A 20,637-nucleotide genomic window follows, 5' to 3' on the forward strand; every position below is an offset into this window, starting at 1 on the left:
CTTTAGAGGATCTTAAATATCATGCAATAGCTGCAGGAAGACCAGTGTCTCTTACTACTACATCATTATAGTACCGTCCTTGTGTCATATGAATCTTTTCAATTATGCCAGCCTCATTAACATTTTACCTACCTCAGCAAATGCCTTAGCTATTTGAATAAGTGTATAATCGTGTATAGTTTTACGTACATACAAATTATCTGTAATTATTTTATTATGTATGTGCCTTGTTGCAAATGTTGCCACATGTTTTGGCTATATAGTATATTTTGTAAATAAATTGTATTTTTTCCAATTCTAAACTATTTTATTATTATTTCCTTTGATTTCATTAATATGATTTTTCCTTTCAGGATAGTATAGCTTGGTGTTTCTCTGGACAAATTTCACGGAGCGACACGGCTGAGCCCAGAAAAGGGAATTTTGACGTAGGAAAAATCTATTTCTGGGCGAGGAAGCCGTGTCGCCCAGTGAAATCCCCCCCTTTTTCCTTTTTTTCCCCCCTTGCTGTGCACCAAGCTTCTATGCTATCGATAAGTATGACGCCGCAGTCCCCTTCAACAGGGTAGCTGGGTGTGACCTATAGGTCGGCTCCCCGTTTACAGGGTCTTTTGATGAGGAAAAGGCTAATTGGAGGGGTTGCTGTGGTAGTGTTTAACACTCGCCCCAGTTCTATACCGACACCTTTTATTTAGGTGAGCGAGTCAGAGACTTCTGACATGTCCAATTTAGCAGTTCTCTGGTATCATAGCAATATTTTACTAGAAATAGTGCTAAAGAGGACACATTTCACTGGGCGACACGGCTTCCTCGCCCAGAAATAGATTTTTCCTACGTCAAAATCCCTTTTTTAGGCTTTTAATTTTAATTATAACAACACCCAATACTATTCAAGTTGGTTTACGACTAACTCTATTTACTAACCTAAGCAAGTTTTCTGTAAGGCTTGGGTTAGTATCCTTGGTATAATCTATTCCTACCAAATTAGGTTTTACCTATTACCAACAAGAATTTAACATGTAGCCTAATCACTTAGTTAGGCTACATAACCAAATTACTATTTACTGAGTCAAGTAATTTTTGAAATTTTTAATAAAGTGGTTTATAAACCCATACACCCATACATATACACATACAGTATATACATATATATTATATACACATCTATACACTGGGATACTAAATCATAGCAAAACAGACATTTGTGCTAAGCCTCGAATAGTTTTAGCATGTTATAGCTATTACTGATAAACTAGCCTCCATAAAGGTAGATCTAAGCCCTTATACCGCGGTGAACTAGACTGTGGCAGTTGGCGTTTTCCTATAGAATTTTATCTCCTGGACAAGAATTTAAAGTAATATTTTTTTGGCTGGCTGTAATTAACCTGTAAATTACCTTTGAACTCTATCCTTTGGTAAGAGGGACCGATGGGAATGCGGGGCTCTGGGTAGGGTAAAACACTTGGGAGACTTACGGCTAAAACTCTATCCTACGGTAAGGGGGGCTGATTGGAAAGCGGGGTTATGGATAGGGTAAAACACTTTGGGGAAGGTTTTGCCATGTTATTGTGTTATTTCCTCTTATTTATGACATTTGAAACACGAAATACAAGCTGAAATAAAGTGATAAATAAATCGATAATGGATCCGTTACAGCCAAAATCCACCTATTACTACGTACTGCTGTTACGCCGCCTAATCCTACTGCACATGCGCCATGTTATAGGAGGATACCAAGGAGAGCTTTTGTTTCAGTCACCAGACACTGACTCCTTACCTGTGTGACACTTCTAAGCTTGCCTTCCTTTAAGGGGCCCACCTCCGGTCAGGTAACACATTCTTCTAGGTTAGGTTAGTATCATAACCTATGTTACACTTCCCGCTGGTTACGTATCCCACCAAGGTCTACCAGAATTCAAATACTATGGCGGTTTGTTTACGTTTATTGGCCCCGAACCAAAACTTCGAAGATTGTTCAGTCGAAGTAAACTGTGGCAGTTGACGTTTTCCTATGTTATTTTACTTACTTTACAAGAGTTTAAGGTAATATTTTGCTGGTCGCCTGTAACTAATCTGTTATTTATGTACCTTTGAACTCTGTACGTTGGTACATCGCACCCCTTGTACCGTCATGTAGGCTTTATAGGTAAATTACGGTTTAATTACAGTCGGCCAAATAAAGATTACTTTAAATTCTTGTTCAGTAAGTAAAATAACATAGGAAAACGTCAACTGCCATAGTCTACTTTACTGCGGAATGAGGGCTTAGAATTACCCAAAAAACTTTTTTTTAATCATTTAAAAACACATCGCATTCATAAAGGCTAGCCTGGAACATATCGTGCCGATCACGTGCTCTAAACAACACGGGATGGGCAAACAAAACTCACAATAAAAATTTTTTTTGTTCCACAGTTTTTTAACCTACTGTTTTAACTAAACCTTAAAAATAAGCACTTAACTTTCAACTTTTGGCAATTCCATGATTTCTGGAGAGCAATTTCAAAGAATAATTCTCAAAACAGAGGAGCATTGGCTGAATAGACTTACATCTGCGTTGACCATAGGAGTAATGGATCTTGGTCTTTTAACTGGCCTCAGCAGCCTGAGCATAAAACAAGATGGCCAATGCACACACTCAATAGTCACTTCTACAGAGTTTGACATAGGAAACTGGGTCCAGCCTGGCTGAAGACAAGATAAAATGCCTTCTTGTCTTTGAGTCCATTATACGCTACCACTTGTCATAGTGTTTATTATTAAGGCATAATAACCACCTAAAAGACCAGGCTAAAAAATATTTCTTTGATATTAGTCTGATCACCAAGGAACGCTGGCACACACCATGGAGGGTAAATTCTTTGAGGACTCAACAGTGACTATGCAATCAAAATTTGTCATACTTAAAAGCAGGAATAGGTAAAAAAAAAATATTTTCACAGCCTCTCACAATATTCCTGTTACTTTTCTTTTTTGGTAAAGGAATAAAAAAAATCCCAAAATATACACTGATAAGTCTTCAAGACTTACCAGTTTATATTTCTAGTACCCCTTGGATCTGGAAATAAGCAAAGAGACTCAATTGTTCAAGGGCTTGATGCAGGTGTAGTATTACAAATTAAGAAACCAACTACAAAAATGACTACATATTTCTATAACTTAAAGATTTTGTAAAAATATTACAAACTGAATTTACATACCTGGACAGCTAATGAATAATCTCTCGATGCAACACTTGTAGCTCGATGCCAGCAAACATGGACGGTTGTATTAGAACGTTGCTGAGCAGATGCACCTTTCTCTCCATGACTTCTGTTGGGGCTCAGGGGATCGTCTAATGCGCTACCATCACTACGATCCAGAACTTCATCAGAAGAACCTACAACAAGTTTGGAATTTGTTGTTGCCTCCTTGCCAAAATTTCCTTCTTAAATGTCAGCAACTCAAAAGATTAAATATTAATATTTCCTTTAATTTGAAACATTCATGGAAGATAGACTTTTGAGGCTTTAGCAAGAAATTCTTTCAGATTACACAGATAAAAAAATTGTACTTACTGATTGACTTAAGGGAGAGGTAATGGAAGGCATCATCAGGCTTTGTTTTAGCTTGGGTAATTGCTGATGACAAATCTTCCAGCCATTTTGTTTTCTCTTCATCACTGTTTGCAGCAACCATTAAGGCTCTATAATAAATTTTAAGTTATTATTTTACATATGATATTAAAAGATTAGAAAATTAAAAGATAAAACCCATCATCAGCAGGTAATGTCCTTTTGCTTAAAACAGGATCCATTAATGTAAAAACAACTGATGCTGACTAGATCATTACAGCATTCACTATGCTTGTATTTTACCAATTTTGTGCACACAAATTTCAAGGCAGTGTTATTCATCTAAAAACAGTTTGGAAAATCTGTTAATCTTACTCACAATAAATGAAAAATATTTTACAAATTTATCAAGATATTATACAGGTACACATCCCTTTATCCAAAATTCTAAAAACTGAAAAGCTCTAAAAACCAAAGACAATTTAATGGAGAGTAGAATGTCAATTTATAAGGTTGGCAGTTTGGCATGCTAATGGCTGACCTGAGTCATTTGTGTGTGCACTGCTACTCCAATAATTTTTCTTACTGAATCCCAAGAACTGGCCTTAAAAAATCCCAAGATTAACCAAAAATTCAAGATAACAAAATAACTGTACATTTCCCAAACCTCTGAGTGCTCAATATACAGTCAGCCACCTGTATTCCGCATTTTCAAGATTTGCAGACTTGCCTATTCACGGATTTTTATGTGAGACCCACCTAATTCGTGGGAGAACTCGCTCATAGACTGGTTTTTCCTCGATATATATTCACTAATAAGTGTATTTTGATGTTATGTTCATGACTAAATACATTTTTATGGTACAAAAATGATTGATTAATTTTCAAATATTGATACTGATTAATACTATATTAAGTTTAATAAGATTACAGGCAGTCCCCAGTCATTGGCGGGGGTTCCATTCTCTGCAGGATGTTAATAAGCAAAAACCACCATTATTGAAACCCAGCGATTTATGGGGCTGAGTTTTGGTTAATGGCACCAATAACTGAAACAACAATTGTATACATAGGTCTGACCGAGAGAACTTTTTATCTGGTTGATGTCATACACTTTATGAGTTCCTTTTGTTTGGTTATCTAATCTGTAATAGAGAGGTTTACTCTCTGGTCTAGAATAATGAAGTAGTAGAATCAACAATTCGGTATCTTCTCCAATGAACGTAGTAGAGCATAAAGATGTTACATTTACTGTGCCTTAACAATGTCCACATCTGCATCATCTTCAGACTGTATAATTGTGTAACCTTCATCTTCTAGCTCTCTACCTCCAAGGTTAATCAACCTCTGTTTATTGGTACCTCTTGACATGAATTCTTCCTTCTTACTATCAAATTCTGTATCTATTGAAGTTCACAACTGGATAGATGTTAGTTTGTCCCCATCGCTGGTGTGTTATCCTTCATAGAAGGACCTGATCCATAACCATCTTAGACAATAGTTGCTTTACTGCCATAGTGCCTACTTGTAAAAGTGGCATAGAACTGAGTTATTTTACCATAGGTGTCTCCATTTCTCCACTTGAGCTTGTGAAGTAAGGATCCCCATCTATTACATATCTATCATTTTGTGGGATGTCATCTGTTATCAGAGCAGTTGATAAGGCTTTAGTACAGTGTTCACTGGTAGCATGAGCAAGCTGTGGTTTACTGGCCTTGCGCAACACATCTTTGTTCTCGAACAGGAGAGTGGATATGGACTGAGTTTGTATATCATTACGTCTTCTAAGGATTAATTTCCTGTATTTGAAACTACTAAGAAACGGAATAGTAGGCCTAGGTCTGTGGATCTTTCAGGAACGATCTTCACTGCTGATGAATGTCCCATGGTTGTAGCTTTATCTTTTGTCCAGCCATAATTTCAATAAGCTTTTGTCCAACTTGTTTATATTCTTTTACATTTATACTTCTTCCTTGGCCACTACACCACTGACGATATTTCTTCAAACAACATTAGGGAGAAGGGTGAACATGAATTCAGTTTGTTCTTTTTCTTTGAGATCTTTGAGATATCAGAAGCATCTCTTGTGATCCTAGGCTTAGTTGAATCCCTATGTTGTTCACTAATGATATAAGCAAGGTTAGTAAACACTTGCATACCATTAAGCTCGGACATTACAGGAGCAGACATTATCCACAGTTCTCGCTGTTCTTCTGTCATCTTACTGCCATGGGTCAAGCCACTGGAACTGTCTGTAAACACTGAGATTCTTATTCTCAAGTTGACTCATTTCCTGGATATACAGATAAGCTGATTTGAGGTAGTTGCAGTGGCCTGCTGAGGCAAATATTGGGAAGGAGTTGGCAATGGCACGCAAGTGGTGCAGCCATAACCAGTTTTATTAGCTTTGATTAGGGCTCGAGCGACACCAAGCATTTCCTGGTAGCCTGTCCACAACTGACAAGCTTAAGATTGCTTACTAAGCTTCCTTCTCATTTCATCAATTCTTTAATTCATGCCAAGAAGTGGTGGAGAAGTTACCAATGTTTCCAGTGTGGTTTCACCTTCCAACAAAGACTTGCAGCACTTTTCAATATCTTCTAAAGTGAAGAACACTTTGGATTCTAGAAACATTCCATGAAGGCACTTGTCAACCAGCAGGTGACCTCAGACAGACTCCAGACAGCAAATGTACAATTCATTTTCACCATAGACTACTTCTAGTATGCTTTTTAGTCCTGTGCCCTCCATCAAAGTACCTGTTGCACCAAGCACATTCATGAACAGATGGAAGTTACTATGTCTGAGGATTATTTCCTTCAGATGCCTATTCTGTGGCACGGCACTAATGATTTCAGCAGCTTTACAATGTTCAGGCTGATGAAATGTTATTACTGGAGCAACATGATGCCTAGAGGCCAGGTCAGTATGGAACTGTAGTGCAGACATGATTCAAGTTATCACAGGGGAACATTTCTATCATAGGTAAGAACTGTATAGACAAAGGACCAGGATGTGTATTGTCTTGGTGTAGGATATACGTCATACCCTGCCATCCTGGAGCAGGTTGTTTGAAGTGGAATGATAGCTCCCACATAATATCCAGTGTTACCAAATGTAGCCAACTGAAATCTGCTAAGCAAGCCTAAAAATTCTGCATTTGTAGCCCCAAATGTGCTAGAATTTTAGAATGTGATTTACTTACCCTTTTGACTTCGTTATTAAGCTTTTGTGCCCAGAAATCCATTCACGGCCTGTAACATGATCTATTCTTATAGTGAAATAAAATTTGATCATTATCTTTCATCAAAGTTGGAATCGTAGTAACTGAAGCTGAAGAACTTGAAGCGGCAGAATATGATTTACTATATGCATCCTTCATGCCTATTTTTTCCTAAATACTTTTAGGAATAGCATACATATGCCAGTTTTTCTCGAATCTTTTTAGGCCATTCTACAGCAAGAACTGCAATCACTGATTTCAAACTCAGCCTATTCCTCTGATTGTTTTAACAATGTTAAGTTGGCTAAAAAGTCTCTCAACCTCAGCATTGAGTGTGGTAATGATAGTATGCTAATTGCCATGTCATGTAATTCCTGAAGGATTACATTCTATCTAGAACTTTGCTGTAGGCTTTGTTTTGTGCCACTGGACTATTTGTAAAGTAGTGCCACTGTTTTTCAATTTTTTCAATATTTTCAAAATCATAGCCAAACAAACTTTTACTTGATTTCAACACTCATGAACAAAAAATGAGATATTTTCCTTAATATCTCAAAATTATCTGGAAGTTTATTTCTTAATTCCCTGCATAACTTGACCACAAACAATATGCAAAGTTGACAAATGATACTTTAATCCTGATTTGCAATTTTATATTCCTTGCAAACCTTTTCAAATTCATAACTCAGGTCGGCTCCAAGATCTGTAGGAAGGAATATCAGTTGTTAATGGATTCACTATAGCTGTGGGGATAATTACTTTTCTGTTTGACAAAATGATGAGATTGGAGAGGTCAAGCAGAGGTTGTGTTGGTTCTGTTTTTGCCTTGAAATGTTTTCATTGTTCAAAGTTTCTTGCAAAGTGGGACCCATGAACAAAAGGTATAATTTATTAACTGGATCACTGTACATTGCAAATAATGATTCAGCCATGTAACATTTTTCTGATGACCTTGTAATTTCAAAATGAAGTTTTAGATCTTCTTACCGAGATAAAATATGTTATTGCGGGTTCAACGGATAGCCATCCCGTGTCAAACACTCTTGGCATATGAAGAGGGTGTTTGCCAACATTGAGTGTAGCAAAGAGCTGCTTGTACATCAGCTGTCTTTTAGACAAATGCCCAAACCAGTTGTATATGTCTCTTACGAGAAAATCAATACGTATTTATTGGCTGTTTCTGCTATGGAATGAGATACAGCTAACTGAATAGAGTGACAGACACGCCTTATCATGAATAAGTTAGGCCGGTCAAATTCTTTTTTAGCAATTCACATATCCCATTACTTAGGCCAGTATTAACACTCACATTGCCCACCCTAACTCCAAGCAATTTCTCAAGAATTTTCTTGATAGCACTCACAATGCACATAGCTGTTTAAGATTCAATTTCAACATGACTCATGAACTATATTTAGCATCACCAATGTATTTTTGAAGGCATAGGATAAAATGAGTCCCGACACATTCATGAGCATTTCTTTGCATGTCGTTCTGTGCATTTTTACTTGGGGTGCCTGTTTATTGTCACTGAAAGCCTCCTTGCTAACTTCAACAACATGATCAGTTGTCATGAAAGCTAAATTTTCTAATGACAACTTGGTTTTTTCACTACAGGGCCAACTTGAGACATGGCCCTCAGTTAAAATGTTCCATAGCATGTTGTTGGTACATTTTTTGCCCGTGGGCATAACCCATACCACCTACCATAAACATAGCCCCTGTAATAGTCAGGACAAATTTGTTTAGTCGCCAGATATGTGCGAAATTTGTAGCATCCTCTTGGCAGCAAGCTTTAAGGATGAAACTTCCTGTTTTAGGCTGTCTCAATGGGTCCTAGGGTTCAGCAAGGGTGAGGAAGGGGAAGATTACATCTATCTGGCAGCACATACTTAACCCTTTTTCTGAAGATCCATGTTTGGGCCAAAACCCAGTAACATCAGACCCCACTACTCCCCATGTTCATCCTGTAGAAGAAATAGAGGAATCCTCACTTGGAGGAGAATTGCTCAAGGATTATGCGGTAGATATTGATACCAGAAGAACCTTGCTGAACCCAAAAGGTTCAGAGAGACCATTTTCAACTAGCCATGGGGGAAACATTATAAAAGTCTATCAATCCCCCACGCAGCTTTCAGAAGCTGATCAGTTTCTGAGGGTTAAAGTAATTCCCCCAGACCTCTACCCCTTGGGAAACAGGTACCTGCAGCTCAGCTGTAGATACTCAGTCAGGTTATGCAAGCTCCCCCAAAAGGGATACACAGTTTGCAGTATTTGATCAGTTCCGTAAGGAAATAATGAGTAACATCAAAGATGCCCTCGCCAATGAATGGCAACAGCTAATGGACATACTGCACAATTCTGAACAAGAAATTAAAGAAATCAAGTCAGTAGTGTATACACCAAAATGTAAATAATTTGCATCTTGCAACAGAATAGGGAGAGTGGAAACCAAACCTGCCCAAACAAGAGCTAATGGTACAATCCCAACTGGAACCAGATTATGAGTCTTACGATCAGAACTAAACAGATACGTACTCCAAAATCCTACTCTGATACTGATAATCCTTGACAAGGTGCATCGATGTGCATATTCTCTCCAGATGGTATCTCATTAATGAGAGAAAGACTATGATAGAAGTTATACATGTTGAGTTTAGAGACAGGGCAGCATTTCTTAATACAGAATGGCGCCTGATACCACCTTCGCGAGACATGGAGAAACCTCAAAAGGAAACTATTCCCTTACCTGGGAATATATTGCATTGAAAGCTGTAGACAACTCTCTTTACCAGGTGAATGGGAAGTGGATCAATATATTTATATTATGAATAATCCTCAGGTTGCTCATCATGTCCTCCTGCCCCTTCACATTTAAAATAATAAACCATGTGAAGGCACACATTCAAAATTATATATTAACTAGAAAGTGGGGACCATTGGCAGAACTAAAACTATTGTTTTGGTTATCCCAGTTTCAAAAAACTCCATTGAATTGAAGAATGGCAATGCTTCAACTTCCTTTTGATAGGAAAAAACTTCCCTTAGATATTGCAACTCAGCAATTTGGTACCCCAATGAGAAGGATATCAGAAGATACAACAGCATCCGAGTTTTGTGCTAGGACCTTCTTCATTAGTATCTTAACCACTTTCTCCTTGCTAAATTGGCACATAAAACTGTGAATGGAGGTAAAGGGAAACTCCAACAAGTCACTTCCCAATGTGACTGCTTTATCACAGTCTAATGCCTTCTGATGGGACATGTTTGAGGATTCTATGATGACTCAAGTCAAAGAGCAAGCCTGTCAACAGAATTATACTGCGTATGCTCTCCTGGGGAAAGATTTCAGGAAACAAATACTAAAAATTTCCTCTAACCCAATCCAAAAAAGGCTTGCTTTGATAAAAATTCATACAGGCCTTCAGTCACCTCCAATAGTTCTCATAAGCAGGTAGGTGGTCAGAAAAAAAAAAAAAAAAAAAAAATCACTTATCACTCAGTACCAGTGGTGTATGCACCAAGGTTATTATGCTATTATATAACATCCACATTGCTACAGGCATTGAATTGTGTTGTTTTAACCTGCATAAAAGTTTGCAATTTATTACCCAAGGCAGTAGTATGTACTTTTAGCTAATTCAAAACGAAAATATACGTAGACAATAACAGCCAGTGCTAGTAATATAAAATGATAGTCAATGCAAGCAGTAGGAGGAAAACAAACTACAATGGACACCCCATATTTGCGGGGGATGTATTCAAGACGTCATCCCTGCAAACAGCTAGAATCTGCCAATACTTGGAACCCCTATAAAAATGCTAAGAACTTCCTATTTTGTGAGTTCAAACTCAAGAAAAACCCGCTAAAAATGCTTATTTCATGATCAAATGCATAAAAAGTGCATTTAATCATGAAATTTATAAGAAAATACAGTAATTTGTGGATATTTCTCATAGGAAAATAACAAATTTCCCGCGAATAATGAGTAGATACGGTCCATAGAGAAATCTTCAAATCTTGAGAATGTGAATACCAGGGTCCACTGTAATTTATGCTAATAAGACAATTAACAGGCTCAGATTCATGTTACCTATTTTTTTATCACTCAAATAACTGCAAAATATATCATAAAGTGTATTCAGTATATGGCTGAAGTCATATATGTACTGAAAAATATTATATCCATAAAAATTGCTTATGTACTCTGACTGTTACTGAAAAATAGTAATCCAAATATATACTTACCTATTACCACCATATATAGTAAAACAGTTAGTTGCACCCATACGACTTTCTGTCTCCTCAACCATGACACCCCTAAGAGGTAGCTGACCATGAACCTTAAATTGTAATACAGGTGTGGTAGTTCTGTTTGTGTACAGCAGCACATCATTAAACTGTTGGAGACAAAAACAACTTACATTACAAATGAATTGTTGCTAATAGTAATACAGTTATATGACCTAATAAATTATAAATCACTAATGCAGTAATTATCTAAAGGCAATGTTGTAAATTGCTCCAGGCAACAAGAAAAAATTGAAAAAATCTTAAAGCTACTACGATAATGTTAAAAAAATTATATCAACATCTGTATCAACTTCATCTGGACCAAACTTGGAGGTTAGCATCTTGATAAAACTGGTAAAATAGCTTCTTAAACTATCTCTAAAGTAAAAGTGTACATTTCCTCTTCGCTTTTATAGAGAAAAATTAAATGAGCAACCAGTTCCCCAGTAAACCCAAAGCAATTCACTACAATAATTGCATTTTTCTTATGGATGAATTATATGCACCATTTGTGGTCTGTATTTAATGAAGAGTAGATTTTTCACCAGAAAGTCATCACTATACTACAAACTTGGATGTTTGTGTCAACCTAAAATCATCCTGCATACTTCAGGCACTTTTTGGTCAAAATCATCCCACATACTTCTGTCCCTCTTGAAAACAAAACTGCAGTCACCTGTGTTCAGGATTTTAAGCCAGAACCAAGGAAAGTTAAGACTTCTTTATAACAAGACTCATTCATCCTTGCCTATATGTAAGTTGCCCCTTTGAACTGAAAGCCTCCATTCTCTACAAATACCCTCTTTGCTCCCATTGGCTGTTCTGAATTTGGCCGCCCCCACAGGGAACTCGGATTAGGGCGGAGCCTACCCAGGCAAGATTGTAAAAGAATGGGGTCAAAGCAGCTCGCTCTCAGAACTCGCTCAGAAACTCTTGGAACCTCTCCAGACTGCTCAGAAGCAGGACTTCCTTAAACTTTCTCAAGCCCTGCAGACTCCAACTTCACTCCCTCTGCTCCCCCCTGCCTCTTCTGGGGGATCACAAGTATTTTCATACCTCCATAGTGCACAGGAATATCAGCAGGTAAGAAGACTACCAAGCCCAGGATTTCCAGGTACTGTTAGACGTAAATTTAGTACAGCCAGTGAATTGTTTTGCCTTTTGTCTGAATTTCATTTCCATTCTTCCAAGGCGACTTTCCCCCCTTCTTTGTTCAGCTTCTCACTCCCCCAATTTTGGTTCAATGCTGTGATTAATTCCCTTGTGATGCTAGTAAACATCCCGTACACGTGTTCCTTACCTTAGTACTGATGCTAGAATGCAATCTCTTTGCAGACAAACACCGTGCCTGATTGTGGGAGAAATTGGGAACCCTTTGGAATAAGTCTTGCATTAAAATAACCTGTTTGTGCAAAATTCTGATCTCCGTGTCTGGCTCATTTCCCAGCCACGTGTTTCTGGTGGATCGACAGTCAACCACCTCATTAGTTCCTGGACCTACATAACTTAAATGTAAATATAGTTCATTTAAAACTAAAGTCCAGTGTTTATGTAAATTCCTCTTTTTTCAGTAATATCGGCCTTCTGGCGTAGTTTTTTTGTTGTCATCTCTCGTCCCTTCATTCAAGGCCATTTTTTTTAAGAGTGTTAGATTACATTTTTTCAGGAGGGAACCAGCAGTTCAGAACACCTGGTAATACTGTACATGCAAGGCTGGACTTCAACGTCTCAAGCAAGTAACATTCTTATTCTTTGTGTATCTGTAAGTATTCACTGTTGTTTTGCTACCAACATCTTTTATGCTAAAATAAACTTACTCAATTTGTCTACCACATGACTGAAGTATTGGTTACCCAAGCAATAAGGTGATCAGTAAATTTTCTCATTTAAGCTTACCTTATAAGAAATATATTGTGGTAAGACAAGAATTCCTTGAGGTATTCTTAATTATTTGCATTTTATTTTCATACTTGTGTTGAATAAACTTTGCCGACTCTGATTTTTGCTTGTTCATTTATATGCATCTGCTCTTTCATCAGAGATTAACAAACAAGTTCCATTTTGGTAGAGTAACTTGTTATTATTGCATTCTGTTTTAACTTTTAATGTACTTATTCACTTGGTTATGATGTTAGCCCTTTAAAGATTACAGTACAGTGGTACCTCGACATACGAAATTAATCCGTTCCAAGGCAGCCTTCGTATCATGAGTTTTTCGTATCTTGAACCGCATTTTACATGTAAAATGCCTAATCTGTTCCAGTAAATTATATTTCCAGGCTTACAACACATGTTCTAGGGTTACGACGCCGATCCAACGGAAGAAATACGACTCCAAAAAGGCAAAGTACTGTACATATTTGAGTAATATTCAACTGCATGTAATGTTCAACCCCATTTTTACTGCATATATTAGGACTTTAGCATAAGTCCCTTAGCAATAAGCCTAGCCTATGTTAGCAGTTGCTACTGTAGCCTAGTCTATGATTCTGACATCTAAACCTAAGAAGCTAAAAGCTTAGAATATGCCAATAAAATGTATAAATAATCAGTATGTACTCATTGCAAATAATCATTAATTAATCATTAACTATAATACACAAACAAACAAAAAAAACCTTCCCACCTTTTGTTTACATTCAGCACTTACGAGTACCGAACGATCGCCAAGCAATCACTTTTCCTAGCACACAGTAAGCCATAAATTTTCATTCTCTCTCTTCAACTAATGAAACTACCAAACAGTATAATAACCATTCATTTCTATTCTTTATTCTATCTTTACCTAATGGAGATACAGAGTTACTGACAGCTATGATGAAACATATACGTAATATTAAAACAGAAGAAGAATTCTAGAAAATACATATTTGTTGGCTTCGATGATAGAAGTCTGATTTATTTTATATTTTATGATATCTAATTCACAATTTTGTTTATTAAATGTACTCATTTCAAATAATTATTAAGTAACCATTAACTATAATAAACAATAAAAAAAAAGAAGCCTCCACACTTCTGTTTACGTTCACCACTTACGAGTACTGAATGATCACCAAGCAACCACTTTCACCTAGCACACAGTACGTACAGTAATCAAATTTTCATTATCTCTCTTCAACTACTGAAACTACCAAACAGTATAATAACCATTCATTTCTATTTTTTATTCTATCTTTACCAAATGTTTTTTTTATTAAATGTATTGCATGAATAAGTTTTTCAATTTACAGCATCCTTTTACCAATAGAATACATAAAGCACAAGGGGTAGATGCTGACCAATAGGAGAGCAGGATCTTACGGGGTGACTAACATCAGGAACCAATGGGAGAGCAGGAGGATGGTGGCGAGTTTACTCAGTTGGCGGCACGTGAGTTTTAAAATTGTTCTCAGTGGTCCGGGCGAATCTCGGGACTTTACAGAAACAACCTTTCGTAACTTGAACTATTTTCGAATGTAGAGCCAAAAAATTCTTCGTATTTGCTTTCGTATCTCGAGTTTTTCGTAAGTTAAGCCTTTCGTATGTCGAGGTACCACTGTATTAGATATTATATCTCTTTTATTGTATTGAGTTTTTTCATCATCTTTTGATCACACCAAGGATAACTTACAGCCATAATTGCATTCATTCTATGGTATTCTAAGGAAGAACTTGGAGTCAGTTGACTCCTCATATCCACAATATGCAAAAAAGACTGTGATTGGCACCCACTCAGACTGGATTGTAACATACTATTGTCCAGAACTAAGAACTGAGCTGTTTTACCTTGCAAGACCAGTGCCATGCCAGTAGCCAAAGCTGTGAGTCCTGCTCTGAGCCATTTCAAACCCGCAGCTGAACAATCCTGTGACATGATACCAGACTTTAGTAGGGCAGGGGCTGATCCAATACGTACTAGTGGATAAACATCTGACCCTTGATCAGAAAGAGATCCACATACATATCCAATGGGTAGAATGCTGGCCCGAATACTACAGAAGTCACTGACTTAACATTGCTGTTAACTGAAATTACAGCTGTCAAATAAAGTTGATACAGTGGGGAATCCCTTAGTTGCGGATCAGCAGTCTCAGGATCAGTTAGCCACAGGTTTTTCCTTGGACCACTTCTCAGTCTATATTGCTGGAATGAATCTGCGTTTTAACCGGACCCAGCTAGGCGCTAGAAATTATCCTATTGTTATGACCGAAGGCTTGTTTGCATATGAACAAATCAATATGCAGCACCCCAGGGTGTAAGAACAAAAATTTGAAAAATTTTTCCCTACCTTCTATGAGAAGTTGAAAATAACTACTTACCACCCCTTGTGGGGCTTCTTTTGCAAGACAGCCATAAATTTTACAATTATACATGGTTTTTCTAACAGGTACATTTTGTTTTCAAGTTATAATTACAGCTCGTACAGTACCAAAAAAGCTAAGAACTAAAATCAGTAACAAATTCTGAGTATATTTGTTGTAAAATATTTACGTAAATTTACTGAGATTGAAGATGCAGTAACTTTTTTAGATTATACACGTCCATTCTAATATTTCTTTGCAAAATTACAAGTATAACTAACATACTATCATAAAAGATAAGAACTAAAACCGACAGCAACCCCTGGATATATTTATGAGCAAATACATATGTCATGTGAGAGAGAGAGAGGCAGCACTTGCTCCCTTGAAGTTAAAATCACAACTAGCTTATGAGCTCCCTGCTTCTTGATTTTAGCCAGTCTAAAAGATGCCATAGTGAATTCATGGGCTACGGAAGTAATGGAAACTCTTTCCCGCCCGATTCCTTCAAATCGATGGTGTGTAATATTAATGCTCACCACGAGTGGATCCATCCAACACCCAAAACCTGTTATTCCTACTCATATGAGGGGATTTGTCCATTAAGGGTTAATTAGTACAATATGAGAGAATTACAAATACAGTCATACCCCTACATACGAAAAGTCTGAGATTCGTCCGGGCCGCTGAGAACAATTTTAAAACTCACGCTCCACCAACTCAGTAGACTCGCCACCATCCTCCCACTCTTCCATTGGTTCCTGATGCTAGTTAACGCCATAAGATCCTGCTCTCCTATTGGTCAGCATCTATCCCATCATGCATCTAAGTAAGGGAGTTCCTCTACCATTTCATTTCGGCAGCGTTATCGTACACGTGGAATTAGTTTGTTCACGGAGATTTCCTTCGTTAACGTGTGTGAACTTAAACTTAATTACTTATGTTATTAGCCATGGGTCCCAAGAATGTTCCTGAAGTTCACGGAAAGAAGAGGATGCTTTCTATGGAGACGAAGATGGAGATAATCAAGAAGTGTTCATGTTTTCAGTTACATGTAAAACGTAGTTCTGGATACAAAAAGATCAGGTTACGAAGGCCGCTTTGGAACGGTTTAATTTCGTGACCTGAGGCACTACTGTAAAACAATATACTCTACTTACTAAGAAGAACATACGCTGTTGGTAACCTTTGCGAGACAATTTTTGTAGGCAACCTTCGCGAATGAATTCTCTTCCAGGCTGTACCAGGTTGTCAATTCCTACTAAATCCCTCTGAAGCTCTACTAACTTGACAAGGTTTTCCTGAAAGTTAATATAACCATAAGTTTACAAGATCAAAGAAAATGTATAATATGAAAAATATCATTATGAATATTCAGTTCAGGAGCAGTACAGTAGTACAATAGTTTTTACCTCATAATATATTAACAGACTGGCATTAATCAAAAAGTTTTATTTATAAGGGCATATACTATACAAAATACTTTTAAAAGTTTTTCCAGCATAAAATGGGTCTAAGGAATACCAGTGAAACAAAATACATATTGCACAAATGTAAGACAACTAACAAACTGTAAAGAAAGAAAATATATATATGTTTTTATTTTTCCTAGCCAAACCATTGTCTTTTATATCAAGAGTATCCTTCAGGACAATAGTAAACAGTACCTTTTAGTGCAAGCTAGAATGGTTGTTCAATTTAATAACAAGGTTGTTAACTGGTGGTGATGGGGATAAGAGGGGGAGGGAGGTATCCCTCACCACTTCACTTTTTCCTTTGGCTGCAGACAGAATGGGATGGTTGAGTTACACAACCTATACATGTAAAAGGTTTGTATACCATAGAAAATTATATATTACTTTTCAAAATTTGTTATTGTTCCTATCAGGATACAACCAACATCTTCCCGTGTCCAGAGTTGGATTCCACTCAGAAATGTCAAGCCCCTGATTGCAGATGCAAGTTGACCAGTAAGGCCCTGGGCTAGAGAACTCCAAAACAGAAGGGAACTTCAGTTAAGAACAATTCTGGAGAATCTTTACATCCCACATACTTCTCAAGATGGTGGGAAGCTTATTCTGATAATTATCACCAAGTAATTGGTTCAGAAAATAAGTACCATGTCCTCCCTCCCCCCCTTATTAAAAGATGAAGGACAGAGGCCAAGGCAATCTTGAACTTATAAGAACAAGCAATCGCTGTGCACTTATACCTGTATCTCATTTCAATCTAGTTTGTACTTTGGCCTGGATGCTGCTCAAAATAGGGAAAGCTGGAAGGAGAGAACATTCACTCCACAGCTACACCTCCACACTCACACCAAGCCTAGGTGCTTGGATAATACACAAAATGTTCATTTGAGCAGCTACCACAAGTCACAGAGAGAGTATCCAAGGACTTGTGGGTGACATCCCTCAGGGAGAATGAGGTAAAGGTAGTATGGCTATGCCAGACACCTGCCCTCATTACCCAAGACCTGAGAACTTCTTCCAAAAGGTGAGAGATGGTCCACAACCCTACCTTCTTGTGCCCATGAGTGAGAGGTCTACTTTGGAGAGTAATCATAGTTCTTCTTATGCCTACCTGTACTATTTAAGTCTCCTATACTCAGCCCCAATGAAATAGTACTTTATGATGCAGACCAAGACTGAGCACAGCAGCATCTCTTCAAGATCTCCACTAGGGAAGTCTTAGAGGGAGGAGATCTAAAATTTCTCAGTCATCGTGTCCAGAACTGATAGGCTTTGAACCTTTGTTACAAACTCAAGGACAGAAGATAGAAAGTGAGGGAACCACACTGTTCCAAGTGCCAAAGAAGATAGGACAGGCCATGTAACTTACTTGCCCTCTTCATCATGGCTAAAGACAAGAGAAAAAGTCTACATTGTTAGGTCTCTTGCCTGAGGAAATTGAGAAAGGCTTGAAGGGGGCCTCACAAGCTATACATTCCACCTACAGGCCAGAGTTCCTCAAAGGAAAAGACTGCCTGAAGTTTCTCATCAGCATAGATAACTGCACTGAGATAGAGGGATCCAACCCCTTCAATTTGAATATGTATCTGAGATGTGGCTGAGCAATTGCCTTTTACCGCAAAACTGAGAGGTGCTTATCTCAGCAAAGGTAGATAAGGAAGTATGCAATCCACTAAACAGATACAACAACACAAATTGCACAAGATAGCCCACTTCCCTTGTAAATGTTTGCAGAAGAACACTGAAGGTACCCAAACATCTCTCTTCCTGCCCTGCAAGAAAAGCTTCTTTCCCACAGGATACACTGGATAAACCCCCATGTGTGAAGGTGGATTCTTTTTACGGGCAGGGTTTAACCTTCGCTCAGAAAATGGCTGCCCCGTGCAAACGAAGGGAAAATGGCTCCCCACATAGCATAATCCTCTCCTTGTATCCCCCTGTATCCCTCCCTTCTACTGCTGGAAGGCTTTTGTTCTATGTAGCCGAGAAAGGGAGAGGCACTGCAAGGACTGGTTGAGGAACTACCCAGGATGGCAGCCATATTGGGCCCTAAGGTGATCCGGCTTACAGCTTTGCCACATGCCTGGGTTCTTCTCAGTTTTGTTATTGAGAGTGGATGTTGACTTCCTTCTCGTATGTTTCACAGGACCAGTCCACCTTGGCTACATCCACCTAGTCCTACGGCTAATCAAACTGCAAGTTTTTGAAGGAGGAAGCTTGAATTACTCTCATAAGTTCATATAATGATGGAATCAATGGCTTGTTGAATGTGCCTACTTGCTGTTTATGGATCATGGACTGTGCAGTACATTGCAAAACCAACAGAAAGATCTCTTAATAGGATTAGAAACTACTAATTTGATCATATTTGATCACAGAAAAACAAGTGACACTTAGTACAGTACATTTCCTTGTGGGATCCCTTTTTGTTGTTTAAATAAATGAGATACAAAGTACATTATTTTCAACTTTTACTTAAAGGTATTTTTCTGTGAGAAAAGATTTAATTGAAAAAAAACCCCACAAAATCACTGTGTAACTTGTTTACTTCTAAGAGCAAATGTAGAGAGTACATGGAATATGGAAAACAAGAACATAGTTGCCCTCCCTTTTATGCCTAAAATGAAACAAATCACTTCAAAAATGAAAGAAAGTAAATATAAATTTGTATATACCTTTGACAATACCGTAAAATACAAAGTATATAAAAATAAATTGGAAGGAGAAGACAGTAATACAGATGATGTAGCGGGGGTATACATAATAAATTGCAACAATTGTGGAGAAAAATGTGGGGGAATCAGGTAGGGGAATAAGAACTAGAATCCAAGAACATACGTAGAAGGGCAGTACAGCTTAACTCTCAGGGGAGTGCTATAGCTAGGCATTGTTGGGAAAATGACCATAGGATGGATTTAAAAAACAGTAGGTGTATATACAAAAGCAATAAAATTAGTCACGGGAGGGTAGTAGAAGGAGCACTCATCAGAGAGATTAAAGTAATAGACGGAAACAAAGGTTTTACCTCAGAAGATCCCATAAGCCAAGCTTTGATATTAAAAGAAGCTAAGATTGACCCTGCTGACCTGGAGATTAGGTTTTCTGCCCAACAGACTTTTGGTGACCACTCCCTTACCACAAGGGTTAATCCCATTGACCATCAGCTCAGGATATCAGAGCGACAAGAGGGGATTAGCAACTCTCAAGGAAACCAGAACAGCCATCACATAAATGACAGCTCAACGAGAAGAAGTTCCAGAAGACTGCTGGGCCTTGACCCAGGCTGAAATGTAAATACGTACTTAGAAGTAAACAAGTTCACAGTGATTTTGTGGGTTTCTTTTTCAATCTTCAGAAGAAAACTGAAAGAAGTTTTTGTTTGGTTCATCATGTACCCACAGTAACACTACAACAGAAGTATGAAGTTGCTGGAACTCAAGCTGTTCATTATGCAAGAAGATATGAAACACAACTTTACAAAGCCAAAGCCATGAAAAAAAAAAGATCTGGTTTATAAGTGAATATTTAAAGAACAAAGTGTGTCCAAAAACATATGGCAGGATTGGAAGAAGACCCTGGAGTGGAGAAGCATTCAGCAGTTTTCAAGAAGGATACATCAAGGATCAGTTGCAAGAGCTTAGGGAGAAGAAAGAAGCTGCATTTGCTGGTGTAAGGAGTACACAAAACACACTTCAAGAGACCATAAGGGGTGAGTGGTACAAAAAAGTTGTTGGGCAGGTCAACAGTAGAGTAAGCTTTGATACAAATCGTAACATGGTCAACATTAAAAATAAGTTTGAGAATTTATTCA

At 37.8% G+C, this 20,637-nt stretch overlaps 1 protein-coding gene across 1 annotated transcript in view; it reads right to left on the minus strand.

Annotated features, from left to right (window-relative positions):
* LOC135200191 (FERM, ARHGEF and pleckstrin domain-containing protein 1-like) overlaps positions 1–20,637 on the minus strand; it is a 739,864-nt gene that overhangs the window by 45,475 nt on the left and 673,752 nt on the right. Inside the window, 4 exon segments of the mRNA XM_064228579.1 lie at positions 3,201–3,379; positions 3,558–3,685; positions 11,027–11,178; positions 16,515–16,655. Coding sequence (XP_064084649.1) covers positions 3,201–3,379; positions 3,558–3,685; positions 11,027–11,178; positions 16,515–16,655 — 600 coding nt within the window.

The sequence above is a fragment of the Macrobrachium nipponense genome, chromosome 26 (assembly GCF_015104395.2).
Source record: "Macrobrachium nipponense isolate FS-2020 chromosome 26, ASM1510439v2, whole genome shotgun sequence".
In the NCBI taxonomy this organism is placed as follows: Eukaryota; Metazoa; Arthropoda; class Malacostraca; order Decapoda; family Palaemonidae; genus Macrobrachium; species Macrobrachium nipponense.